A 22,112-nucleotide genomic window follows, 5' to 3' on the forward strand; every position below is an offset into this window, starting at 1 on the left:
GGCACCTGCTCCTGGGCAGGAGCTGTCTTACACCACAGATTAACAATAAACATTTGGGCTGCTCCCTTTCCCTGCAAGCCAGCTCCCAACAGCTGCAACAAAGTGCTAGAACAGCAACAGACAGGCTATAGAATATCTCAGGAAAAGTCAAGTTTCTGTGAAAGAGCTGAAATAGAGCAGATGATTCTGATGTTTTTCTAGTATTTTTCACTCTTTGTGGCCTATTGTAAATCTGTGTTCTATTGCAATAATAATATTACTGTTTAGTTGTCCTGTTTTCATAATTGACAGCACAAATATTATTGATCTACACAAAGCTTCCCCTAAAAACTGGATGTTTATATTTTACACATTTTTCTTAACTCTTCTGTCACAGAACATTTTCCCTGGTTTGCAAGTCTTGCTTTCTGATAGAAAAGCTAACTGGTCATTTAAAATACATTTGCAGTCCTAAAATTGTGAAGCCAGGAAGGTCTCTTCATGCTTGTCCTCATTTTCAGCCAGCTGTTTTCTCACCCTGTTTATCCCTGACCTGGCAGTGCAGAGCCAAGGGTTAAGTGCAGACAAACTGTGACAAAGTTGCTTGTGGCACCTGGACGGCTGCACAAATTCCACCCCCCTGATCTTCAGGCTAGAACCAGAATGCTGTACAAGGAAGCAAAAGGATTTACTCAGAACTGACAAAACATGCAGTTACATGAAATACTCTGTAACAGAGTAATATTCTGATTGACCTGGGAAAGGAACAAAATAAAGAGTTGAATATATACACGCTGCTCTGCTGGCACTTCACTACAGTTTTTGGATTCTCTTCACACTGGCTAGATCCAAACCAGAGATGCTCCATATGCTGTAACCACCTCTTCAGAAAGCCCAGCATCAAAGCCTCACTAAAGGCTACACTTCCCCATCCTTTCTTACTGTGCCCTGTAACAGGAGCAAATCCATTTTTAATTCACAGCAATCAGATTATCATTCTGCAACAGAATCCATAAACATTACAAGTCAAACACTCAAGCAGCAACAATAATAGAATGCAGCTGATTTACCAGTAAAATTTTGACTGCGTGATCTAAAGGTACACTTCCACTGGTAAAAAAAAAATTAGTAAGCTTCTTTCTTACTCTAAAATGCAATCCCACTTCATACTGTGATTGCAACAGCCTGACCAGGGCACTTCTGCAGGGAAACTTCTCTTACCTGTGGCACCTGCTCAATGTCTCGGAGAAATATTTGCTGGTTCCTGGAGACAGATGTGGATCTGTGATAATCTACCAGCTCGTTCAAAGAATTGAACTTCACCACCCAAAGGAAATACTTGCCAGCCCCATCTCTAAGCACCTTGAAGTGCTGCACATCATTTCCAAACCTGTGTGGAAAGAATGAAGAACATGAAAGAGCACATCATTAGCCATGAGAACTCCTTTTGGGATCATCAGCACAGAGCTTGGAACAAAAAGGTCCTTCAGGGCACAGTGAAAACTGTCAATGACATTGATGACATAGATGCAATCCCACAGCTGGCATCACAGGTACTTTCTGATGTATGGTACATATGCTGTCACCTGTGTTGCTGAAGCTGGTGCAGAATCCCAAGGACAAATGCCAGGGACTGTGCAAGGTCACAGTAACACAGCAGCACACTGGTGCTTTCCACTTCACATCCCCAAATATAGGACTGCCAATCAAACAGCACAAGCACTTCGGTTTAGCTCTTCACACCCAGCAGTTTCACAACTGACTTGAGCCATTTTCAGTCTGTGCTACTCTAGCCATGGTTCTCTGCTTCTCACACACCCAGTCCCTCCTTCCACAGCACCACTGGGTACGTGCAACAAAGCAATGCATAAGCAGCAGTCCCATTACAGGCAAATTCCTGGGAAAACGCTGTCACAGGGAGGCTCCTTTGGCAACCAGAATGGACTTGTGCAAAGGGCTCTCTTATAAAACAAAAAGACCTTTCAGGTCTTTAAAAAAACCCCTCAAACAAAATGTAACAGAAAAAAACCCCTCAACCCCCAAAGTGTTCAAAGGTGATGCTGCATACATAAACCAGCCACTTTAATTCTGTGCTAATAATTTTTTCCCAACAAATGATGGCATTCAGTTTAAACTACATTTCCAATGAGTTAATCAGAATAAAGAGGAATTCTGGAGAGGTCCCTGAGATTTTCCAGATGAACATTGGTATTTTCACTTCAGCCTAAACCACTGAAAACAGAAGACAACTGCTCCCCCTTGGCACGCATGGCTCCTGTCAATCAGTGGGGAAAGCAGACACTGCCTTGAAACGACTCCTGGGTGCTGCCTCTGCTCTGCCTTCCTCAACCTGTGAGCTTCTCAGCATTTCAAATCCTATAGATCATTGTTTAGGAAAAAGACTTTCCTAAATTATACACACAGGAAAAGCCACCCAACTGAGACATTACCACCAGGTGGCAACACCAGGCTGAACAGGCAGGCCCAGCTATGCCATTGTAACTTTTTGTTTCTTAAAGGAATGCACTTTCTGCAATTGAAGCTTCCATTCATATCTAATGTTCCAGCCCAGATGACTCTACCCAAGACAGAAATATAAACATCTCTAAAATCAGTGGCTTTAATCCAGTTTGCTGGCATGACTCAGTGCTGCTGCACAGAAGGACAAAAATTTGGTTACAGACCAAAGATGACCAAAGAAAAAGAAACAAATGTTGTTGAGACAGAATCATTGACAGCCACAGAAAACAGAGCCAGCTGGAATTGTGCATGAATAATAAAAAATATTGTAAGGATTCTAAAGAAAATCTTGTTTATTTATGGTAGAAAAGGAGAAGATTATAGAAAATAATTAAAAAACCAAAAAAAGCCAAAATCAACTGCTGAGGACAGATTCCCTCTCATCATGCATTAAATTACTTCACAGATGTTCTCAAGTTTCTAATCCCTCTATTTGAGTGACTTCAGATCAGAGAATCACAGAATTCCTTGTATTGGGAACCACTTAAGGACCACATCATTCCAACCCTCCTCCCACGGGCAGGGATACCTTCCACTAGACCAGGCTGCTCCAAGCTCTGTTCAACCTGGCATTTAACACTTCCAGGGATGGGGCAGGCACATCTTCTTTGGTGTCATGGCCTCACCACCCTCACAGAGAAGAATTTCTTCCTAACCCATGTGGAATATACTTGTGTGAGTTCAAATGGACCTCTGGTTTCACAGCTCCATGTCCCAGTGCTAGTCAATGGGAATATCACCAAATCATACTTGCAAATGCACTACACAGAGGGAAGATACAGTAATAACTTGCACTGCAGAGGAGGAATGAAGGAGGATGGGAGGTTGTTCACACTGGGTGCTTTGTGGCTGTAAGAGGGAGGAATGTGATCCACAAAGAAGCCATCAGACAGTGCCTGGGCCTCTGTGAGCCACGTGCCACCAGGTCAGTCCTGTGGGCTCACTGCAAACCAGAGCAAAGATTGTTCTATTAGAGAGGGAACAAACGTCACCAGAAGAACAGGAATGCTCTAGGGCATCTGGGAGATTATTTCTGCTCCAGTGTTGACAATCACCTGCCCTTTACTCAACAGTCCAAAGGAGCAGCAGAAGGCTGATTAGCACATAATTGCTCCTGGGCATGACTTACTTGACTGAGAGGGAGAAGTCCCCAGGAGCACTCTCACTCTCCCTGATGAGGAAGGCACCATCATGTCTCTGTTTGCCCAACATTTCTTCAGCCTTCGCTCGGGGAATCTTTCCAAAAAACCACCTGTGTGGGGAGGAAAAGAAAACAATAGGAAAAGTTAAGAATTTTAATCCAATCATGGAAGAGCAAGAAACACCACAGTCCTGGAAACAAGACTTTTTCTATGCACTGCCCCATACTGCACACTTGGAAAGTGCATTTTGTATCTAAATCAATTTCTTGTTTCTTTCAGATCAGGTGGTAAGACATTACTTTAGTAAAGAGAATCAATATCTTCATCTAGCAGCTGTTTGCTCCTGCAGCCCAGAGCCCAATCTCTGAGCTCTACCAGACTCCTGTGGTCCAAGACAAGTATCATCTGTCAGAAAGCTGAGGCAGGTGCCAGGACTGCAGCTACACACAGACCAAGTGAGGAAAGCTCCTTCAAGGTCTCTCTGCTCCATTGCAGAGGAGTGCTGAGCTAGGCATGGATTCTGTTCCAGGAAAGATGCTGATGACACTTGTTTCAGGAGCCTCTTTTCTTGCTTTCTCCCACAGGCAGGACAATCCAGCAGCTTTCACAGGAGGAGTCACATGAAGTAGCTGCCTCATGCAAACCACATCCAAAACTCTCACCAGCCACAGGCTGACCATGACACCAAGGCTGAACCTACCTCAGGCCACCAGATCATCAGCACTGACCAACAGCCTGGTCATGGGATCCTTGCCCCCATTTATATTTACATTCCAGACTAATCCAAGATTAAAGGCAAAGAAGGGATAAGTGGTAGGTCACATGGCATGAGAAAAGCAGAAGCATCTTCACAACTAAAAAGCAGAGCTTTCAGTTCTGAGGAACAGATCACACAGGACAGCAGCACTTATCACACCCACACCCATGCAGATGACTGACCTTAGAGGAAAGCATTTCATAACAAGAGCTCCACTCACACAGCCCACTGTCTGCAGTGAAGGTTTTGCTGCAGCAACAAGGCAGGAGTTGCAGAATCCTTCCTGAAACAGTCATTCTTAAGAGAAGCTGGAGCTCTCGTGACGTCAAAAAGTCACCAGATCTTTCTCTCTAAGGGGAAATTACCTCTAGAACTGAGGAAGGACTGATCACTTGGTTACCAAACACACTTCACTTGCTTGAAACTCTCATTGTGTACTTTTTATCCCCTGGAATGAAAAGGAAAAGCCTCCTCCCTCAACCACCCTATTTCCAGTGATCATGGCACTTTGTAAATTCTGGATGGCTTAGCACCTGTGCTGCTTCTTGGTATCTGAGGTAAAGTGGTGGCAGACCGCCACAGGAGACCCACCTGCCTCTCACTGCACTCTACTGCCCATAAAAACCAACCAAGAGAAACCAGTAAGTGAAATTCCTTCCGAATTCAAAGGCAGTATTTAATTTCCTGGGCTCTTAGCACTACTGTCAGAAAGACAAGTACTGAGTTTTCTCTCTGCTAAATGCTGCTTGAAGCAAGCTTTATATTATGATTTTTAGATATCTCACCATATTTCTTGTTTACAAAGTGCCTTAATCCTGTTTAGTTCACAAATAATTCTCAATTACTCACATAAAAAAGTCTCATCTTAAACACAAACAAAAAACAACTTGACCCTTTTCTATAAAGTAAGAAGGAAAGCCTGAAAGAGCTTAACAGAATCCTTCCTGAAGTCTCAACAGTTTACCTGTTTTCCCCCTAAATTCTACTGAATCACTACAAAGTAGAAGTGTACTATTCTTTTAAAAGAAATAACATCTCCAAAGTGACAATGCCAAACTACATAAGTTTTCTGCCAGCTGCTTCTAAGGCACTTCAAATAGAAAGACTAAAAATCTTTGACAATATTTGAGCTTCCTTGCAGTTTTATAGCTTTACTACCACATTAGCCAGAGTAAAAGAGCCTCAACTAAATTAAAAGAAAACCCCAGAGATGAAACGAAGTTATTTTGCAGGATACTGTCTACTTAAGAACACTGTTGTAAAGCAGCAGAAGTGTTGTGCACATATCTTTGCTACAGAATGTCTGAAAAAATTAACAAACATCAAAGCATGTCAAAAACCACTTGTGGAGAATTAGGCAAAGTGACAATGACATTCCCACAATTTTTCTTCTGAAGGGCTAAGCCTGGTAAGCCTTGACTCCAAAAGCTCTGTAATGCAGGTGAAACTCATCCTGTCAGCACAGCAGAACCAAATGCAGGCATTCCTGCTGATGCTGCACAGCCAGAGGGAGCTGCACTGATTGTACAGCACAGGCTCCCCTCGCTTCCAGCCTCCCCTCAATCGGCACTTTGGCAATTCCCTCGGCTTCACTTCTCACAATCATTTCACTTGGCCAAGTTCCTCCAAATTACAATACTGCAAAGTGAGACTTCAGCAATATCCCCAGGACAAGCTGATAACAAACACAAAGACCTGAGATAGCCTGGATCAGATCCATGGTGTGTTTCATAAACAGCAAAGTCTTCCCTGCCCCCTTCAAGGGCAAGGTGCTGCTGTGCACCTCCCTGCCCAGAGCTTCCCGTAGCTCTTCTCTGTCCTGCCTAGTTCTGCTCAGTCTTTGCTTTGTTAATTGAGGTGGCAATTAAATTTAACCCTTCAGGTTAATCCCCAGTTAAGTCTGGTCACTGAGAGGCATCACATTTTCCTTTCAGCTTCATTTGCTGATAGTAACAAAGTGATCTGAAAGATTTGCAAAATACAAATCAAAATACAAAAATACAAGCAACATGGTGTTTAATACCAGCTGTGCAGTTGGAAGATTTAAGTCTTGGATCCTAAGACAGGATTTAAATCCATATTCAGTTGCTTTCTTTCCAAAACCTCTTGAAAACTATTTGATGATAGTGTGAGTAAAGGAACATTCTCACTGCTCAGCTGCCTGCAGTTTGCTTTTTGTAAGACCTGTATGACTAGAGAGCTCTGCACTACAGCTAAGCCAACATTATGTTATAAAAACTTTTGCATAATTTCCCAGAGTTGTTAAAATGCAGTAGTTAAGACTCCCAGCATTGCTGACACATGGCACTGCCTCCATCCAGATGCCATCAGTAGTTTAAAACATCTTCAGATAAGATCAAATTAACTATGCTCAAAAACCACTACCAAATTCGCCCACTTGCAGGCTCAAATATTGCTCATTCCCTTTTCATACAAAAAAGTGAAAAACTGACAGCTCTATTCCTCTAAAACAAAATACCATAGAGGATCACAGAATAAACTGATCATCAGAGGAGACATCACTGCAGGATAACTCAAATGCCTGGAAAATTGTCACGAGAAGGTACAAGCATCAAATCAATGTGAGAGAAATTGCAATGTGGATTTATGATCCCCAGTGGAGTGATACAATTAGGGTAAACCAGACATGTTACTACAGAAAACAAGGCTTAAACAATTTCAGAATTTTCTTGTGTGTCCTTGCTTCACTTCCCACTTGGCTGCTCTAAAGTAGGACACCTCTTCTTCCTTCTTGTGGCCAGGCCCTCAGAAGCTTCCTTCTGCTATTTCAAAAGGGCTCTTAGAAAAATAATTCTTGATTGCATTTAACTGCAATATCTTCATTATATAATGACAGTCAACACTTACATAAATCATCAGTTTTTGTGAGCAAATGAAATGCTATAGCTCCTTGTAAAACTCCTGATTACAGGTTCTGCCTCTCCCTCCTAAACCTTCCTTTGAATCTGTTACCCAGAGCTTGCTGTTCTTGTTCAGATATTGCAGGATCTCAAAGGTTGGCAAAAAGTTTAGCAGAAGACAGCAGAAACACATGAACTGACACAAAGAAAATACCCAGTCATGAAATGCTACAGTTTTTATATGCTGGCTCCATTGCACCTAGGGGGAAAGGTTCAAAGTAGTTACTCAAACACAGCTCTCTGGAGCAGCAGTGCAAGGCAACAATACTTGTGTAACAGCACTTTGAGGTCAGCCCGTTTTGTGAGGAAGGTTACAAATTACAAGTCCTGTTCAATCTTAACAGTTCTGTGATTCTATACTCAGGATGTGACAGACATACTACAAGTTCAGCCCCAAATACCCTTCACCTTTTGCAGAGCATGATTTTTACTCTTAGCTATCAGTAAGTAAAATTGAGAATCATCACAAGAATACTGACATTCTTCCTGGGGCAATGGTAGTGAGAACTCTCTACTAAAGGGTTTTCTGCTGGTCTATGGCTGTTAACCCCAAGGTTGCTCTGTCTGACCCTAAAAACACCTCCCAAAACATTCTGCTATGCAGCTACTGTGAACTACAGCCAGAGACACACAACTCACCAGCCATCCATTTGAGTAGATCTGGTAAAATTTTAGCAGAAGACCATCCTTCTGTTTGTGAGGATGCCCAGAGTAAAACCAAGGGAGCCTATCCAAAAGCTCTACTTACGGATGGGGTTTCATTTCTATGTAGTTCTTGGGAATGAAGCCATCTTTTCCATTGAGTTCTGCCTTGTACCAATTCTGATCACATTCTTCATTCAAAACCTGAAGAAAGCAAGCAAACAAAAATTAAGTCTGAGATACAGTCAAGATATCAACAAGACTGATGAAGGTACCAGGTTATTCTTCACATTTGTGTTGAGAAGTTTTTACATTAATAAAACTAAACACATTCAAACAGCAAATGTAGATGAACAAAGTTCCTTCTTTTTATCTTTTAAGGGGATACTTTTCTTGCTATAATTTTAAACATGAATGAAAGATCAGGAGTCACAAGAGAGGAGCCACATGAAAAGGTAGTTTTAAAAAGCACAATTTGGTATTTCAAGGCATGCTTGCTCTAAGAACTTTGATGCTTCATTTTTCACTGAATTTCTGTCAACTGGTACAGAGCTATAGGCAAGCCTGGTGCACTGACTGAAAGGGGTCCCTCCAATATTGTATTATATTCTGTAAGTAAAATCATGCTTGTTTGAAACTACCTCTCCTCAAGATGATTTTGTGTTGAAGTAAACACCTCAGAGAACCTGCCCCCTTCCCTTTAAGATTAAACACCACAACACCACTTTTCCTCGAGCACTTTATTTCTTCTCAGTTTTCTCAGGAGGATCCAACAAAAAGCTAGATCCGAGTTAAAAAAATAAAAAAGCCTCAAGTCACAAAAGTGCCACATGATTAGCATTGCCTGAATGCAGGAAGATGAGGAAATACAAAGAGAAAGAAACATGAATGCAGATCCAGAGATTACATACTACACACACAGAGTTATGGTGAAGATATCCACCAAACCCTCAAACTAACTCTTTTACTATGTCATTATGTTTCTTTATTTCAAGGGTGGTGAGAGGAAATTAAAAGCAGACAAGAATTTTTAAGTGCATGTCCTATTCTTACAGTTGACAGGAGTGCTTCAGAGAATTAAACTCTAAAGATCGGTGCTTGCTGCCTTTCAAAAATGTGACACACCAACACTCTAAATCTGCCTGACTGCTGCTACCTGTGACAGAGAAAAACCTCAATAAACCTACTGAAAACTTAAATGTGGCAAAGGAAAGAGAGCAAAATGTGATGCTCCTCAGCGAACTACAGTTGGCAATAGTTACTTGGATGTTCCTTAACTCCCACGGGAAGAGGCTGATGGGATGTATTGTACATTCCCTGGGTGCCAGCACTTCCACTGGGGAACTAGCACAGCAGCAGGGCCACATCTATAGAACTCGGGTGAGCAAAGACATCCATCTTCACGGCCCATTTCAGGATATTTTCAGCTGAAGACACTTTAACACTTAAAAGATCCCAAGTAGTTACACGTGGATGAAACATTCAAACTGTCTTTTGAGCAGTTACTGCTTTGGGCTTCCATGCATTTATTTACAAGCACTGCTCCAGCGTGCACAGCAGAGTTCAGTCATTTAACTGGGATAATCTGAGCACAGGTCACGAGCAGTTCAAGCGTGGCTCTGTGACAGGCTCTGAGGTAAGAGCTCACACATGGAGAGCTGCCCTGGATCAGCTGATGTCTGCTGGACTGCCTTGGAGCCCAGTGACCTGGGCAGGGACTGATTCCTCCTCAGCATGAAATACAGGGAGAGACACCAGCAGGAGTTCTGGGATACTGAACAGGGATGACAGAGATCAAGAACAGGGGTGTAAAAAAGTGAATTGCACAGAGACCAGGGAGGGTATGAGCTGAAATGCAGACCTGTGACTCAGTCATGTAAAGATTTCAGCACACAGCTTCCAAGAATCAGTAATTTGAGGCTGTTCTGCAACTAAGCTGCCTTCACTAGAGTCCTGCACAATAGAACACAACTCAAACACAACATATTTTAATAAACCAAATCTTACACAATGATGTGCATTCCTTTATCAGAGATATCCCCCACGAGCTTTGATAAGCTCAGGTGCTACAGGCTCATTTCATCACCATCAGAGAGCAGTTAAGGGATCTGTCAGTCTGTTCTTTTCTCAGAAAGAATGGGTAAACTGAAGTTTCACCTGAAGGACAGTGCCACAGTTTTGGGGCTTTGGCAGTAGGTATTAAAAATAATCAGAAATTCTAATGCCCAAATGTAAATTACTTTAATGAGTTTTATCTTGCTCTGAAGATATGCTAATAGATCTGGAGGAGCCAAATCACATCGGGCTTGGGGTACTCATTAATGCCTGGCCTGAAGCCAAATGCCAGCGAGGGAGCAGTGCTGAGGGATGCATTAAAGCTTTGTGACCAGAGTAAAAAATAGCTGATTAAAGGCAGGATAAGGTAACTGCCTAAGTATCTGCACATCCAATGTGTTCAGGGGACTTCTGCTGTAGTGATGAGCCCTCCACAGCTCCCTCCTCAGCGGCTTTGTTTGCTCCCAAGACCTCCTCCTGCCTCACACCCAGGCTGACTTTATCTTCGCAGCCCGTTGTCCTTTCTAGGATCATTTTAACGAGCTGTCACAGCTCCATTCACACCCTGGCAGGCAGCCAGGGATCCCTGCCCTGTGTTGGGGATGGAGAGCTCTCACACACACTCACCCTGGAAACACTCCTGGGTTCCCCTTTCTGGCTCTTCCAGAGAGAACAGAACACACTGTTTTCTTTCCAAAGCTTCACGTTCCAGTGTCATTTCAGCAGGAGTCATCTCCACAACACAGATCTACAAAATCATTTATTCTGACAGTGTCAGACATCCCTGGAGCTGCTCCCAATGCTTAGCCAAGCAAAACTGACTTGTACTGAAGTGCCTTAAATTCAGGACAACTTTGCAGTCACGTGCACAAGGCTGCAATTCTGGTAGTTCTTATGAAGTAATGGAGCTATTGTCATGAAAACTGCAGAACAGTCGTGTAAAATTTCAGCTTTCAAAAAAAAAAACAACTATACCATCAATACCCTTTAGTAACTAAAGTTGCTAAAATATAACTAAAAAGTAAGTCAGAAACAGACATAGGAATTTTGTTCATTGATGTATCTGTCTTTGATGTTTACATCTGACACTGCTCTGTTATTTTAAATCATAAATCCACTGAAATGAAAGAACTGACTTTAAGTAATTAAACCATTTTACCACAAAGCATGTTATGAAAAGCACCCAGTAAATCCATCTATTCTATACCTCCAAGTGACTTCCAGATAATAAATCATATTAAAATTTATCATCTGGGTATTAAAACACAGCGCTATGCCTCTAAGAAAAAGAATGATTCTTAACTGAAATACAGTAAGATTTACCAGACTTATCAAAGCTACAAAATTTAATCTAAGTACCACATGAATCACCAGATTTTGCTTTGAATCATTTGCCAAGTACAAAATGAAACACAGATAAATTAAGTAACAAAATGAAACTTTAAAGATTCGCTGCTCCAAACTGGACAGCCTTCAAGGTCTTCAAAAGATCTGAAACACTTTTTTAGATCAACTGTTCAGAACTGCTGCTCTTTGGGTAGATCAAAACCTAAAGCATCCCAATGCCATGGACTGGGATCCAGTCAGGTCCATGCCAGAGTGACTCTTCACACTGGGACACGTGTGCCTGAGAGGAGGAAGGAGGAAGGGTATTTTTATCCCCTCCATTTCCAGCCGTGCTGCCATGTGATGTCCTCAGCCTGCAGTCAGCCCTGTTTTACAGCAAGAGTGGCTCAACTTTGTCCAGCAGTTTCCCAGCTCTTATCAACAAAAGCCCATCTGTTCCCATGGAAATGCACAAGAGTTGCCCGGCAAGGCAGCTCCCAAGTCCCAGCAAGAACAGCTCACACACAGCAACCATCCCCAGCCATGTTCAATTCCATACCTAGTGAATATTTCTAAGCACACCAGTCTCAAACCTCTCAAAACCAAATCACTTGCATGAAAACACAGGCACTAAACTGGAACATAACAAGCAGATGTGGCTCAGCTCTCAAGCTGACACCCATAAGCAAACATGAAACTAAATAATGCCTTGACTATTATGTGCTGTGAATTTAGCCAAATTAATCAGCATGCTATGGTTTTGGAGAGACAAACCCCAAAATATGTATTCAGAGAGGGCTCTGAGTTTTGGCTGAAGCTCCTCTATTTCCTGAACTCCAAAGTTTTGGGTCTCTTGCTGTGGTAACTGAAACAGAAAGTAACACAACTGCTGCAGTAGCACCTGTTTTTGCCAATGAAGTTTTTCTCCTCCAAAAAGTCACACTGACAATGCCACAAAGAAAACAATGCAGTATGTTAAAAACATTCCCAAAGTCTGAAGAATCCAAGGAAAGCACTCATGACACTCAAACTAGGGCAGGAATTAAAATTTATTAAGCGAACAAATGTTTTAAAGAGAGGAATTCTGCAACTGAATTTCTAAGCCTGGAAATTACTTGTCCCAGGATGGAACAGCCCCTGCGAGCATGATTCTCACCCTCAGAGACGGTTTTAAAGCAGATGGGTTTTCAATTCAGAGAAAAATAGTTCCTTTTCTGCTCTCTGACCATGGGGAGGGTTGAAGCACAAAGCACAGACTCCAAGAGGAGGGATGAAGGAGGAGCTGGCTCAGAACAGTGACATCTGCACAAGTGTGGGGAGAGCTGGCTTATCAATATATAAGGGTTGTTATGGGTGTGAGCAGTGTGCTTCTGGCTGCAGCTAAGCATCCAGCACTGTCTCTTTTTCCTTATTCAGTCCCTTGGTGAGGGTCAATAAACCTCTTAAAATTTTTAAAAGTGAGGTGTCATTTCTCACATCTGCAAATTTATTGTAAATGGCACCACAGGATATTCAAATTCATCTCTTCAGGATCTTGCAAAGACAACCCAAGATATGGCCTGGTCACCTGCAGCTCCTGTCTCATCCTCAGGTTGAACAAATGAATCCTCCTTCCTCTGGCTGGGTGTCACCAAGGTGGCTGTGAGGCAGGAATGGCATCTTAAGGAAACCTGGGGAAATCTGCCCATCAAAATGACATTGTGACTCTAACCAGGCCAAATCAGTTTTTCTTTTCTTGATTTACTCATCACACACAGTACAGTTAGGTTTAACTGCAAACTTTCAATACAAAAAGATACATTTGGACAATTAGGGTAAATCAAGAACATATAACTGCTGAGATATTTTAGTCTTTTCCTTAAATTCAATTTATCATGATAACACATAGGAAATGCAAAATATCCACATTTTTCAGATCAAAACCTACAGTACCACATTTGGACATCCTTTAAGACTATGCATACTTGTTCTCTAGGTAGATACAAAAAGCTGTGGAAATGCTTAACAACTACTGAGCAAATATTACAAAAACAGCTAGAGAAAGATTGTTCCTTAAATTGCACTCAACTACCAAGCATTATAATATAATACTTAAATAATGGATGTAGATTGCACTATAATGCAGTAATGTGTTATGGATACAGGTTTTCATCCTCACTCTCCCCAGTTCCCATTATCACTATAGAAACACTTCTTCCACCCACAGCTTTTTAAAGGCACAAGAAGAGCACAAAACACAAACTCAAAAGAAAGTAATTCGGAAAGTCTGTCTCCCCACCACAATAAAATCCAGGGGTCTTTTTTTCCCCACACCTCAGTGGTGCTTTTGTCAGAAGCCTTATCTGAAATGATGCTGCTCCAACACACAGGGACTTTGCACATGCACACCCACAGCCTTTTACCACAGCAGCCATGCAGCTGGAAGCAGTCTAAAAGAGGAAATTTTGAAGCTTTTCAAAGCAGAAGGCTGGTGTCTGGGTTACCAACTGCTGTCTTTAGTTTCTTTGTGAAGAATTTATGTCTAAGTTATTTCCATTCATCTTGAAGGAACTTGGAAACTCCTCCAAAGTAAAATATATGACAAAATTGAGACAACAAGCCAACAATAAAGTCACAGGTCAAGGCCACTCCAGGATCTAAGCTTCTCTTTCCAAACCCTAAATAATATTGCCCTCCATATATGCTGCACAAAACTATTCACCACTGGAGGTTTGTGCCATATAAACAGATTTGTGCCATATTTACAGATAAATTCAGAATTACCTTAAACTTCTGAAAGGGTTGATAGGGAGAAGCAGCTGGGTAAGATTACAGGAAATGATGTTATTTTTAACTGCATTACATAAAGACAAGTTGTTACTACAATTCCATGTAATATTACACCATGCAAAACTGAAATCCATAGGAGAACTAACTAAAGTCACCAAGAAATCCAGAGTTGCAGTGGCTGGCAAGCACAGTAAAATCTGTTGTAACAGGGAAGACTCCAAAGAGAGGACTGGAGCAAGGAATTAGCATTTGATCTCTCACAAAACCACATTTTATATTTTTTTGTTGGTAACACAAGAATACTTGAGACAACTTTATGTGAGACAGTCAAGTCTAGCCACAAGGACAGAACTCAGCAGAGACTCACTCTGCCTCCTAGGCCTTGCCAGTCTGATTCTACCACGTCCCCTCTGGCAAAAGTCTTCAGTTGTGAAGAGTTATTTATTAAGGATAATAGGAAAAAGAAATAAAAGAAACAATCTAGACAACAATTCTCTTTCCCTATGGCTCACCTTTTTTGGGTCACACGCCATAAAGATGGGAAGAAAAAACCCCTGTATATTAAAATATACTGCAGTGAGCTCCAAAATGTTTAATGGAGATCCTGGAAGGAGTCAATAAAGTTCAAGAAACATTGACACAGATCTTGCATTCCTTCTGTGTAGGAAGCTTTCACTAGCACAAACACATGGAGGTAAAATGTAAGAAATGTGCGAGTTCTGCCTTTGCTCTTGTGGTGAATAGAGAAATATCAGCCCCAGTGACTACAGAATTCCCTTCACATTAATCCTACCACTATTACCACCTGTAAAAAGGTTAAGCTGTAGATACCACAAATAGCCTATTTTCAAAGAGATTGATGGAAAATCTCCCTAACAGAAAGCATGGCAGCCTGAAGCAAAAAAATCAGTATTAGTGATTTTACAACTCAAATAAAAATAGCTTTACAGAGTTTGAAGTAGCTACAGCTCACATTCCAATTAGGCTTTCCACATCTCAAAGACCCCCAAGTGTTTCCAAAACAGCAGGGGCTCTCAGAAGTGAGATTCATTTTATGTTCAGCAACTTTTATGGTACTTAAATGAACACTAATTCTGACAAACTTGATAATGTAAGGACTACTTGAACGTTTGATGCTGCAAGGAATGCATGGTCTCATTCCAGTGCCTGATCAAAATGGAGTGCAAACCAGTAAAAAGCTTGTTAGCACAGCTTAAGCTCCACAACTTGGCCCTGTTAGAGATGGGTAATACAATGGTTGGTTCCCACAATTAAGAGATGAATATTATGTGTATGTTCAAAGAAGTTTTATTGCTGTATAGTTATTGTGATTTGCTCTCCCCATTGTCCACTTTTATTGTTTTTGTTGGTAGCTGGAGCATTTTGGAGGAGGCACAGCATGGCAACACCTGACCTCCAACCAAGATGTGAGAAAATAGTCCCTACCATGGGACAGCAAAGAAGAGTTAACTGGCACACTTTGGGAAGGCCAGGGTTGTCAAATGCAACCCCTAGAGGTATAAAAGGGGGAGCAGCCACTTTGCAGAAAGTCATATGCTCCCAAGTGCTGGGTTCTCTTTCCTTATTCAATCATTCTGCTGTATTTGTTAAAGTCTAATAAACATTTTAAGTTTTAAAAGTGACCGTCGTTTCTCACAGCCCAAATATGCAGAGAGCAGAATGCTCAGGGATTCACAAGAGCAGTTTCTTAAAAAGAGGAAGGGGAGTGTTGTTTTTCCCCAACAGACCAAGGGTTAGTTTACAGTGACTAAAGACCAGGACAAGCCACCTTTTATAACAAGCTGGAGTGCTCAGGATGTTATCACGGAAACAGAAGACAAAACATCCTTCCTTAATCTCAAACCCAATCCAGACCAAATTTGGAAGCCCTGAAGAGCACAGCATTTGGTCAGTTTTCTGTTGTGCAGTGTGGATTAATCCTCTCAGGTACTAATAGGGATGGGCATTTGCTTGTGAATCAGTTATTTACTGAGGTTTTATTTAGCATTGCTTAATTTAGGATTAAACAGGGTCCCAGCAAAACCACCATTGGTGAAGCACAAACTGAAGAAGAGGTCATGTGCTGAAGCCTGGAGAGCTCCACACATTTTCCCTCTTTTTTTCCCTGAGGAAAGAAAACAACCTTGAATTCTGAGTACAAACCTGCTCTATCTGGGAAAGGTTCAAAATCCAAAACCAGACCCTAAAACAACCCAAGTGCATATATGCACATGTCTACATAAGGAACAGAGCACACACTGCCTTAAACACCCAAAATAAACCCTCAATTTTGAGAAGAAAAATTTTGAAAGAAGTCTTTTTACCTACTGGTCAGAGTAAGGTCTCCTGGTTTCTATTCCTATACCTGCTGCTAACACCAATGCTGTAAATTCCAGGCCATCTTACAAGGGCTGTTTCAAGCAGCAACTTCAAGTTTAGCAACATGGACACCAAGCAGAAAAAAAAAAATCTGTTATCACATGCTCTAGACTACTTATCCAAGTACAACCAACTACAACCTTTCAGTCCTTTAATGAAATTGTGAGGATTTTGTAAGAGTTCTTGGCATAAGTTCTGAGGGATGACAGTAGAAAGTCACCAGCAGAAAATAATAAAAAAGAGCTATCAAACATTCCAATGAGAGTGTTTCAGAATCAGTTTTGAGCTTAACAGAGAAACAGCAGAAATATCAGCAGTGGGTTTGTGGCAGTTTGCAAAGTGTATCAGAATTATACATCACTTTCTGCACTTCTCACATTGTGCTGGCTTCCTTGTAAGCCAGGATTTGATAGTGTATCTCAAACAAAAAGTGAAAAAGGTAATGAAGAACAAGCACTCATAGCACTGCTTGTCCTTTTAGAGCTTTACAATACGAATGAAGCTAGTCACTACAGTAAAACTGAAAATACCCTGGGAAATACACACACCAGACAGCCCATAGCTCAGACATTCACAGCTTGCAAAATCCATCCCTAACCTGCTTTGTGTAACAATTTTACTTGAATACCCAGCAGTTGCTACTTCTATTTGCATGTGTCCTACTTTGTCCTGCTCTCCCCCACTAAAATGCACCGCTGGAGAATGTACTTCTCACCACCTCAGGAGGAAGCAGATACCTGTCCCAGGGACAGGGACAATGCCCCTGATTATACAGCAGAGGCAGGGCCTCCTGGCTGGCTCTCTCACATGTGCCTTTGAACTCACTCAAGGACCAAAACATTCACTAGAGGACAAGGGAAGATTTGCATGAAGAACAGGATAGTGCACCACTAACAACCAGCCCTTGATCACCTCATGCTTTGTACCCCATACCTCTACAGATATAAAATTCTCAAAATTCCTCCAGCAAGAATGAAAGAGAAAAAATGCTCAAATTATGACAGTCGTCCTTTCTGTTCTAAATGGAGGGTGTGTATCATTACCTCTGCTACACTTCACTGCCCAAGAAACCACCAAACCCAACACTCCACTCCAGAACTTTCACTCTTACTTACTGCTTCCCCTAGCACACAAACTCAAGAGCTTACCTATTACTTTTAACCAGATAGGAATCGTTATTTGTGGAGTGACATCCAGCAACTGCTTCATGTAGGACATTCTCCATTACAACCATTCTAATGCTTGTACACGATAGAGGGGCTGTGATGTACACAAGTAAGAGCAGGCAAAGTCCAAAAGGATGTTAAGGGAGATAAACTAATTATGAATACTTGGCATCCTGTAAAAATACCACACTACATAAGGCACCTCAATCCCAGTGCTGGAAAAGCTGGGTGGGAGAAATGATGAGTATTAGTGGGACAACCTGGACTTAATCTTTGATCAGAAATTTAGGATATGTGACCAAAGGGCAGTTTTGCAGCGGCCATGTGGACATCAATCTACAGAGTAAAGCTACAGCCTTACATGCAGCAAGTGGAAGAATTACTTTGGATGGTGAGCAGGTATTACAGCCCTGTCTGTACAGCTCAATAGGAGGTGACATCACTTCTGATTTCAACCAATTTTCCACTGTAATGTTTGGGGTATTTTTAGAGGAACTGATACCAAGTGATCTATTCTCTGTCCTGCATTGGTGCAGTTGATTATTTCTGCCTACAGCTCTGATACTTCATTGATTGTTGTTGAACATCTTCCTGTTTTCACATTTCTCCAAACCATCATGACAGGAGGTGTCACCTAAATGAGGTCACTCTGCTTGTAAGACAGACTGACAATGACAGTGGACACAGCTCAAGAAGCCCTCAGGGACCTCCCATGATTCTTGTCCCATGCAGGATCAGGAGCTGGACTTGATGAACCTTGTGGGCCCCTTCCAACTCAGGATATTCTATGATTCTATGACAACCAGGATTGATAATCCAGGATGGGTTATCACTGGAAAGTCTGAGGAACTAACAACATGACGTATTTAGAAAACCTGAAAGAAGTTTAAAGAGAAAATGTATTTGCCTTGCACTGATCACCAATCTGGTGAGGAGCAAGCCACATACCAACACTGCCTTCTATAAAGCAAAAATGAAGGAAAAAAAAAGTAAAGGTTGTCCAAAGCCCAACTACATTTCTGCGGCAAGTACAATTAGAAACATTATATGCTGCATTTTAAAACACCAAGAAAAGGTACAACCCCATAAAGGCCTTAAAAAAAACTTACATGACTTCAAAGTACCAACTTTGAGGTTTTGTGTCTAAAGGAAGCAAATTAACTTGAGCTGCAGCTGCTGTTTTTTCCAGTGAAAAGGCAAACATACAAGCAAAGGGTCCAACATGTTTCCAGAGATCAAACTAGGCAGATTTCTGCTATTAACAACAGCAATGTAAGAGAGAGGAAAAGAACAAAAAAAAAAAAAAAAAAAAAAAAAAAAGGCTTTCAGCACAATTGGCATACATTTACAGGACAGACAACCTTTAAGGTTTTTTTTTCTCTACATGCATGGTTTTGTTTAAACTGTTTTATTACAGTACTCAGTACACATTCATTTTACTCTGCAGACAAGTTAACAGAGCAATAAAAAACCTTAACTATATTTCATCTGGTTTTAAAATTTAAAAGCTTTAGGATTCTATTAGCATATATTCTTATTTAATATTGATTGCTTAATATATTATAGCATTGTAAATTTTACAATTTCTTAGTCAGAAAGAATTCTACAGGATAGTTTCTAGGTTAATTACACCCGATAGGACATTGGGAAATGTATTTGAAAAAACTATGCAATACTGTGGTTATTCTGATACTACTGACCTTTTGTGAATCTCTTATTGATGGTCTCCAAAATCCACAGTTAAGTCATGCCTCAAAAGGCACAAAAACTTAATCTACTAAACACAAAGCTACAAGCCAAAATCTAGTTGTTTTAAGACTTTATTCAGGAATAAAGATAACTGCAGTCATCTCTCAACACAGCCAGCAATCAAACTGTTAATACTGACACTGCACACATCTTGACCTTGGAATTAACAACCTTACTTGGGAATTCATACTTCTGAGCAGGAATTCCTACCCAGCTACAAACTCAGAGGCTACACTCTCAGTTTGGGGCGGCTCCAAGTTTAGCAGCAGCTCTGTGAGTTGGTTTTTGCCATGGCTGCATCCTTCCATTTGTGCTCTCCAAAGTGGGAACAGGCACTTGTTTAGTTCCCCACACTGAAGAACTGATGTGCAGAAAAGTTTAGGGAGGTGCTGAATTTCCCACCTGCCTGGTTGGCTCCACAGTAAGTGCAGGGCACAGCTCTGGGAGTGAATCAGAGTAGATGGGAAGGAAAGGAATAGGGCAGGACTGCTGGGGTGGGCACTGCCATGAAGGAAACAGTCTTGGTTCCAGTTTCAAAGGACACAAAAGGCTTCTTCAAAATTCTTGCAGCAACCCACCTCAAAACGTTCACACACAAGAACAGTTCCACTTGCTCAGAGATTTAAACACAGCAGATTAGGGGAAGGAAGGGACAAGAGTTCAAGAAGGAGCACGTGGGTAGTCCTGCTCTGGGGCAACAAAAATTCAGAACTCACTGACTGAAAGTGGGAGGAAAGGAGTTGGGGAAGCAGGAGTGAGTGACTCAGCTGAGACCTAGATATATTTGTGTTCCCTGATGACAGGCTTATTTGCACAAGTGTTAAGACTGTTTTTGTCAAACTGTATACAAGCTGGGACCTTTAATGGATAAAGATGGAAAGGAGAGTCAGGTCAGCCATACCTTCATGTCAGCCAGCCAGGTCAAGCTAATGGATCCTGGCAAGCCACATCTAAAGATTTCTGAGCATAGACAGAAAAAACTCAAGACTTCACACATGAAACAGCTCTGAAGTTCAGGGACACACAAGAAATGCTGGTGGGCTCATACATCAAGTCTCTTTTTGTGCTCTGAACTGTCAACAGTTGACAGCTGCTGGTCCTTCTGACAAGTTTAATTCTTCACAGGTTACCTCACCCAGGTGCAGAGCAAAAGTCATCCCTTCCCTCCCACCACACATTGCAAAACTGCACACAGGAGAAAGCAGGGCTTTATGGTGTTGGAAATTACATGTTAATACCCGTGTACAAACCTCACAACTTTTGGATGTGGAACAGCAAGTGATTGCTAACTGCAATAACCTCTCTGCAGCAACTGAACAATCAGAATTTGACAATCAGTATTTATTAATTTTTTTCACACCTAAGACCCACGTGGAGTTTTCTGCCTGTCCCCAGGGCATACTCTGCAATTTGCATTTGAAAGTACAGAAGAAGGGAAAGCCCATGTTCCACTACCCTAAGACAGATGCCCCAAATGTCACCAGCCCCCAGGTCAGGCCCCAGCTGCAAAGGCTCATCACTGGCCAATGAAGCTCAAGTTGCCATTTCCTCTTAGCACCAAAAAGGTTTTACAGCTTCAGTGATCTAAGAATAGTATTATCACCATCTATTTGAACTGCATTTTCCCCAGTTTCAAAATACATCCTGACCTCCCCCCATCCATGCATTTCAATCCCCATCCTACCAAGAAGAGTGAAATAAAGGGTGTTAAAATCTCATTTTGAGATGAAAAATGAAAATTACTTTTAAAAAGGACCACACACAATTTTCTGAGCAAAGTGCTGCAAAGCAACAGTGCCAAGACAGCTGAAAACCCTTCCACAAACTACTATCAGTCTGTGCAAAGAAGCCTCTTTAAATACATACCTATAAAATACATATGTTTCAATATAATATATTTCAAGATAATAAATATATAACTAAATTTATAAAAATACATTTTCCAGTTGTTTTTAGGATGGCAACAGCAGTTGCACCTGCACCTCTGGAAAAGCAGAATTTAGCTTTGGCCATAAAACTTCCCAGGCTTATTGATGGAGAATAAAATGATATAAATGCTTGTGAGATGGAAGGACAAAGATTTTTATTAAGCAGACTTCACAACAAAATGGAAAAGAATAACTAGTGATAGTTAGAGCAGAAAATAGTATTTAAAGTAATCTAGAAAGCCTCATTACTTTTCTACTGTGTTATGAAAAATCATCATCCAATCTCAGGGCTATATGAGGCGTTCAGATGCAAGGCTTACTGCAGCTGCCTTACACCACAAATTAATCCAGGCTTACTGCAGCTGCCTTGCACCACCTCATCAATCCAGGGCTCCAACAACTCTGCCTGCTAGAATTTTGTGCAGGAGTCTTATGGATCTTGTTTACAGAGCCAACCCCTGCCTCAAAGGGACTGCAATCTAGGCTCTGCTTTGCCAAGAACCAAGTTCAGGAGAGAAAAGAAGAAAAGCTTTGTGTTTGCCACAGGAACAGCTCACTGTGTTAATTTGAATTATCCTCCCCCTACAACAGAGGAGATATGATTCCTATCAAATGTCAAAGTCAACGAATTATCAACATCTTTATTTTTCCTTCCACCCTTGACAGCTCCTCACTGAAGTCCTTACCAGGAGTGTGTCACAGCAAGAGCTCTTACCTCACCATCTATTCCCCCTTCCTCCTCCACTACCCCAAATGGAACAGGCTTGCTATCACTGAGC

At 41.5% G+C, this 22,112-nt stretch overlaps 1 protein-coding gene across 1 annotated transcript in view; it reads right to left on the minus strand.

Moving 5' to 3' along the window:
• GRB2 (growth factor receptor bound protein 2) overlaps positions 1 to 22,112 on the minus strand; it is a 49,569-nt gene that overhangs the window by 2,389 nt on the left and 25,068 nt on the right. The window contains exons 3-5 of the mRNA XM_056506138.1: positions 8,068 to 8,165; positions 3,629 to 3,751; positions 1,201 to 1,369 (exon numbers count right to left, since the gene is read on the minus strand). Coding sequence (XP_056362113.1) covers positions 1,201 to 1,369; positions 3,629 to 3,751; positions 8,068 to 8,165 — 390 coding nt within the window. The remainder of the gene's footprint in view (positions 1 to 1,200; positions 1,370 to 3,628; positions 3,752 to 8,067; positions 8,166 to 22,112) is intronic.

This window comes from Oenanthe melanoleuca, chromosome 18, assembly GCF_029582105.1.
Source record: "Oenanthe melanoleuca isolate GR-GAL-2019-014 chromosome 18, OMel1.0, whole genome shotgun sequence".
Classification (NCBI taxonomy): Eukaryota; Metazoa; Chordata; class Aves; order Passeriformes; family Muscicapidae; genus Oenanthe; species Oenanthe melanoleuca.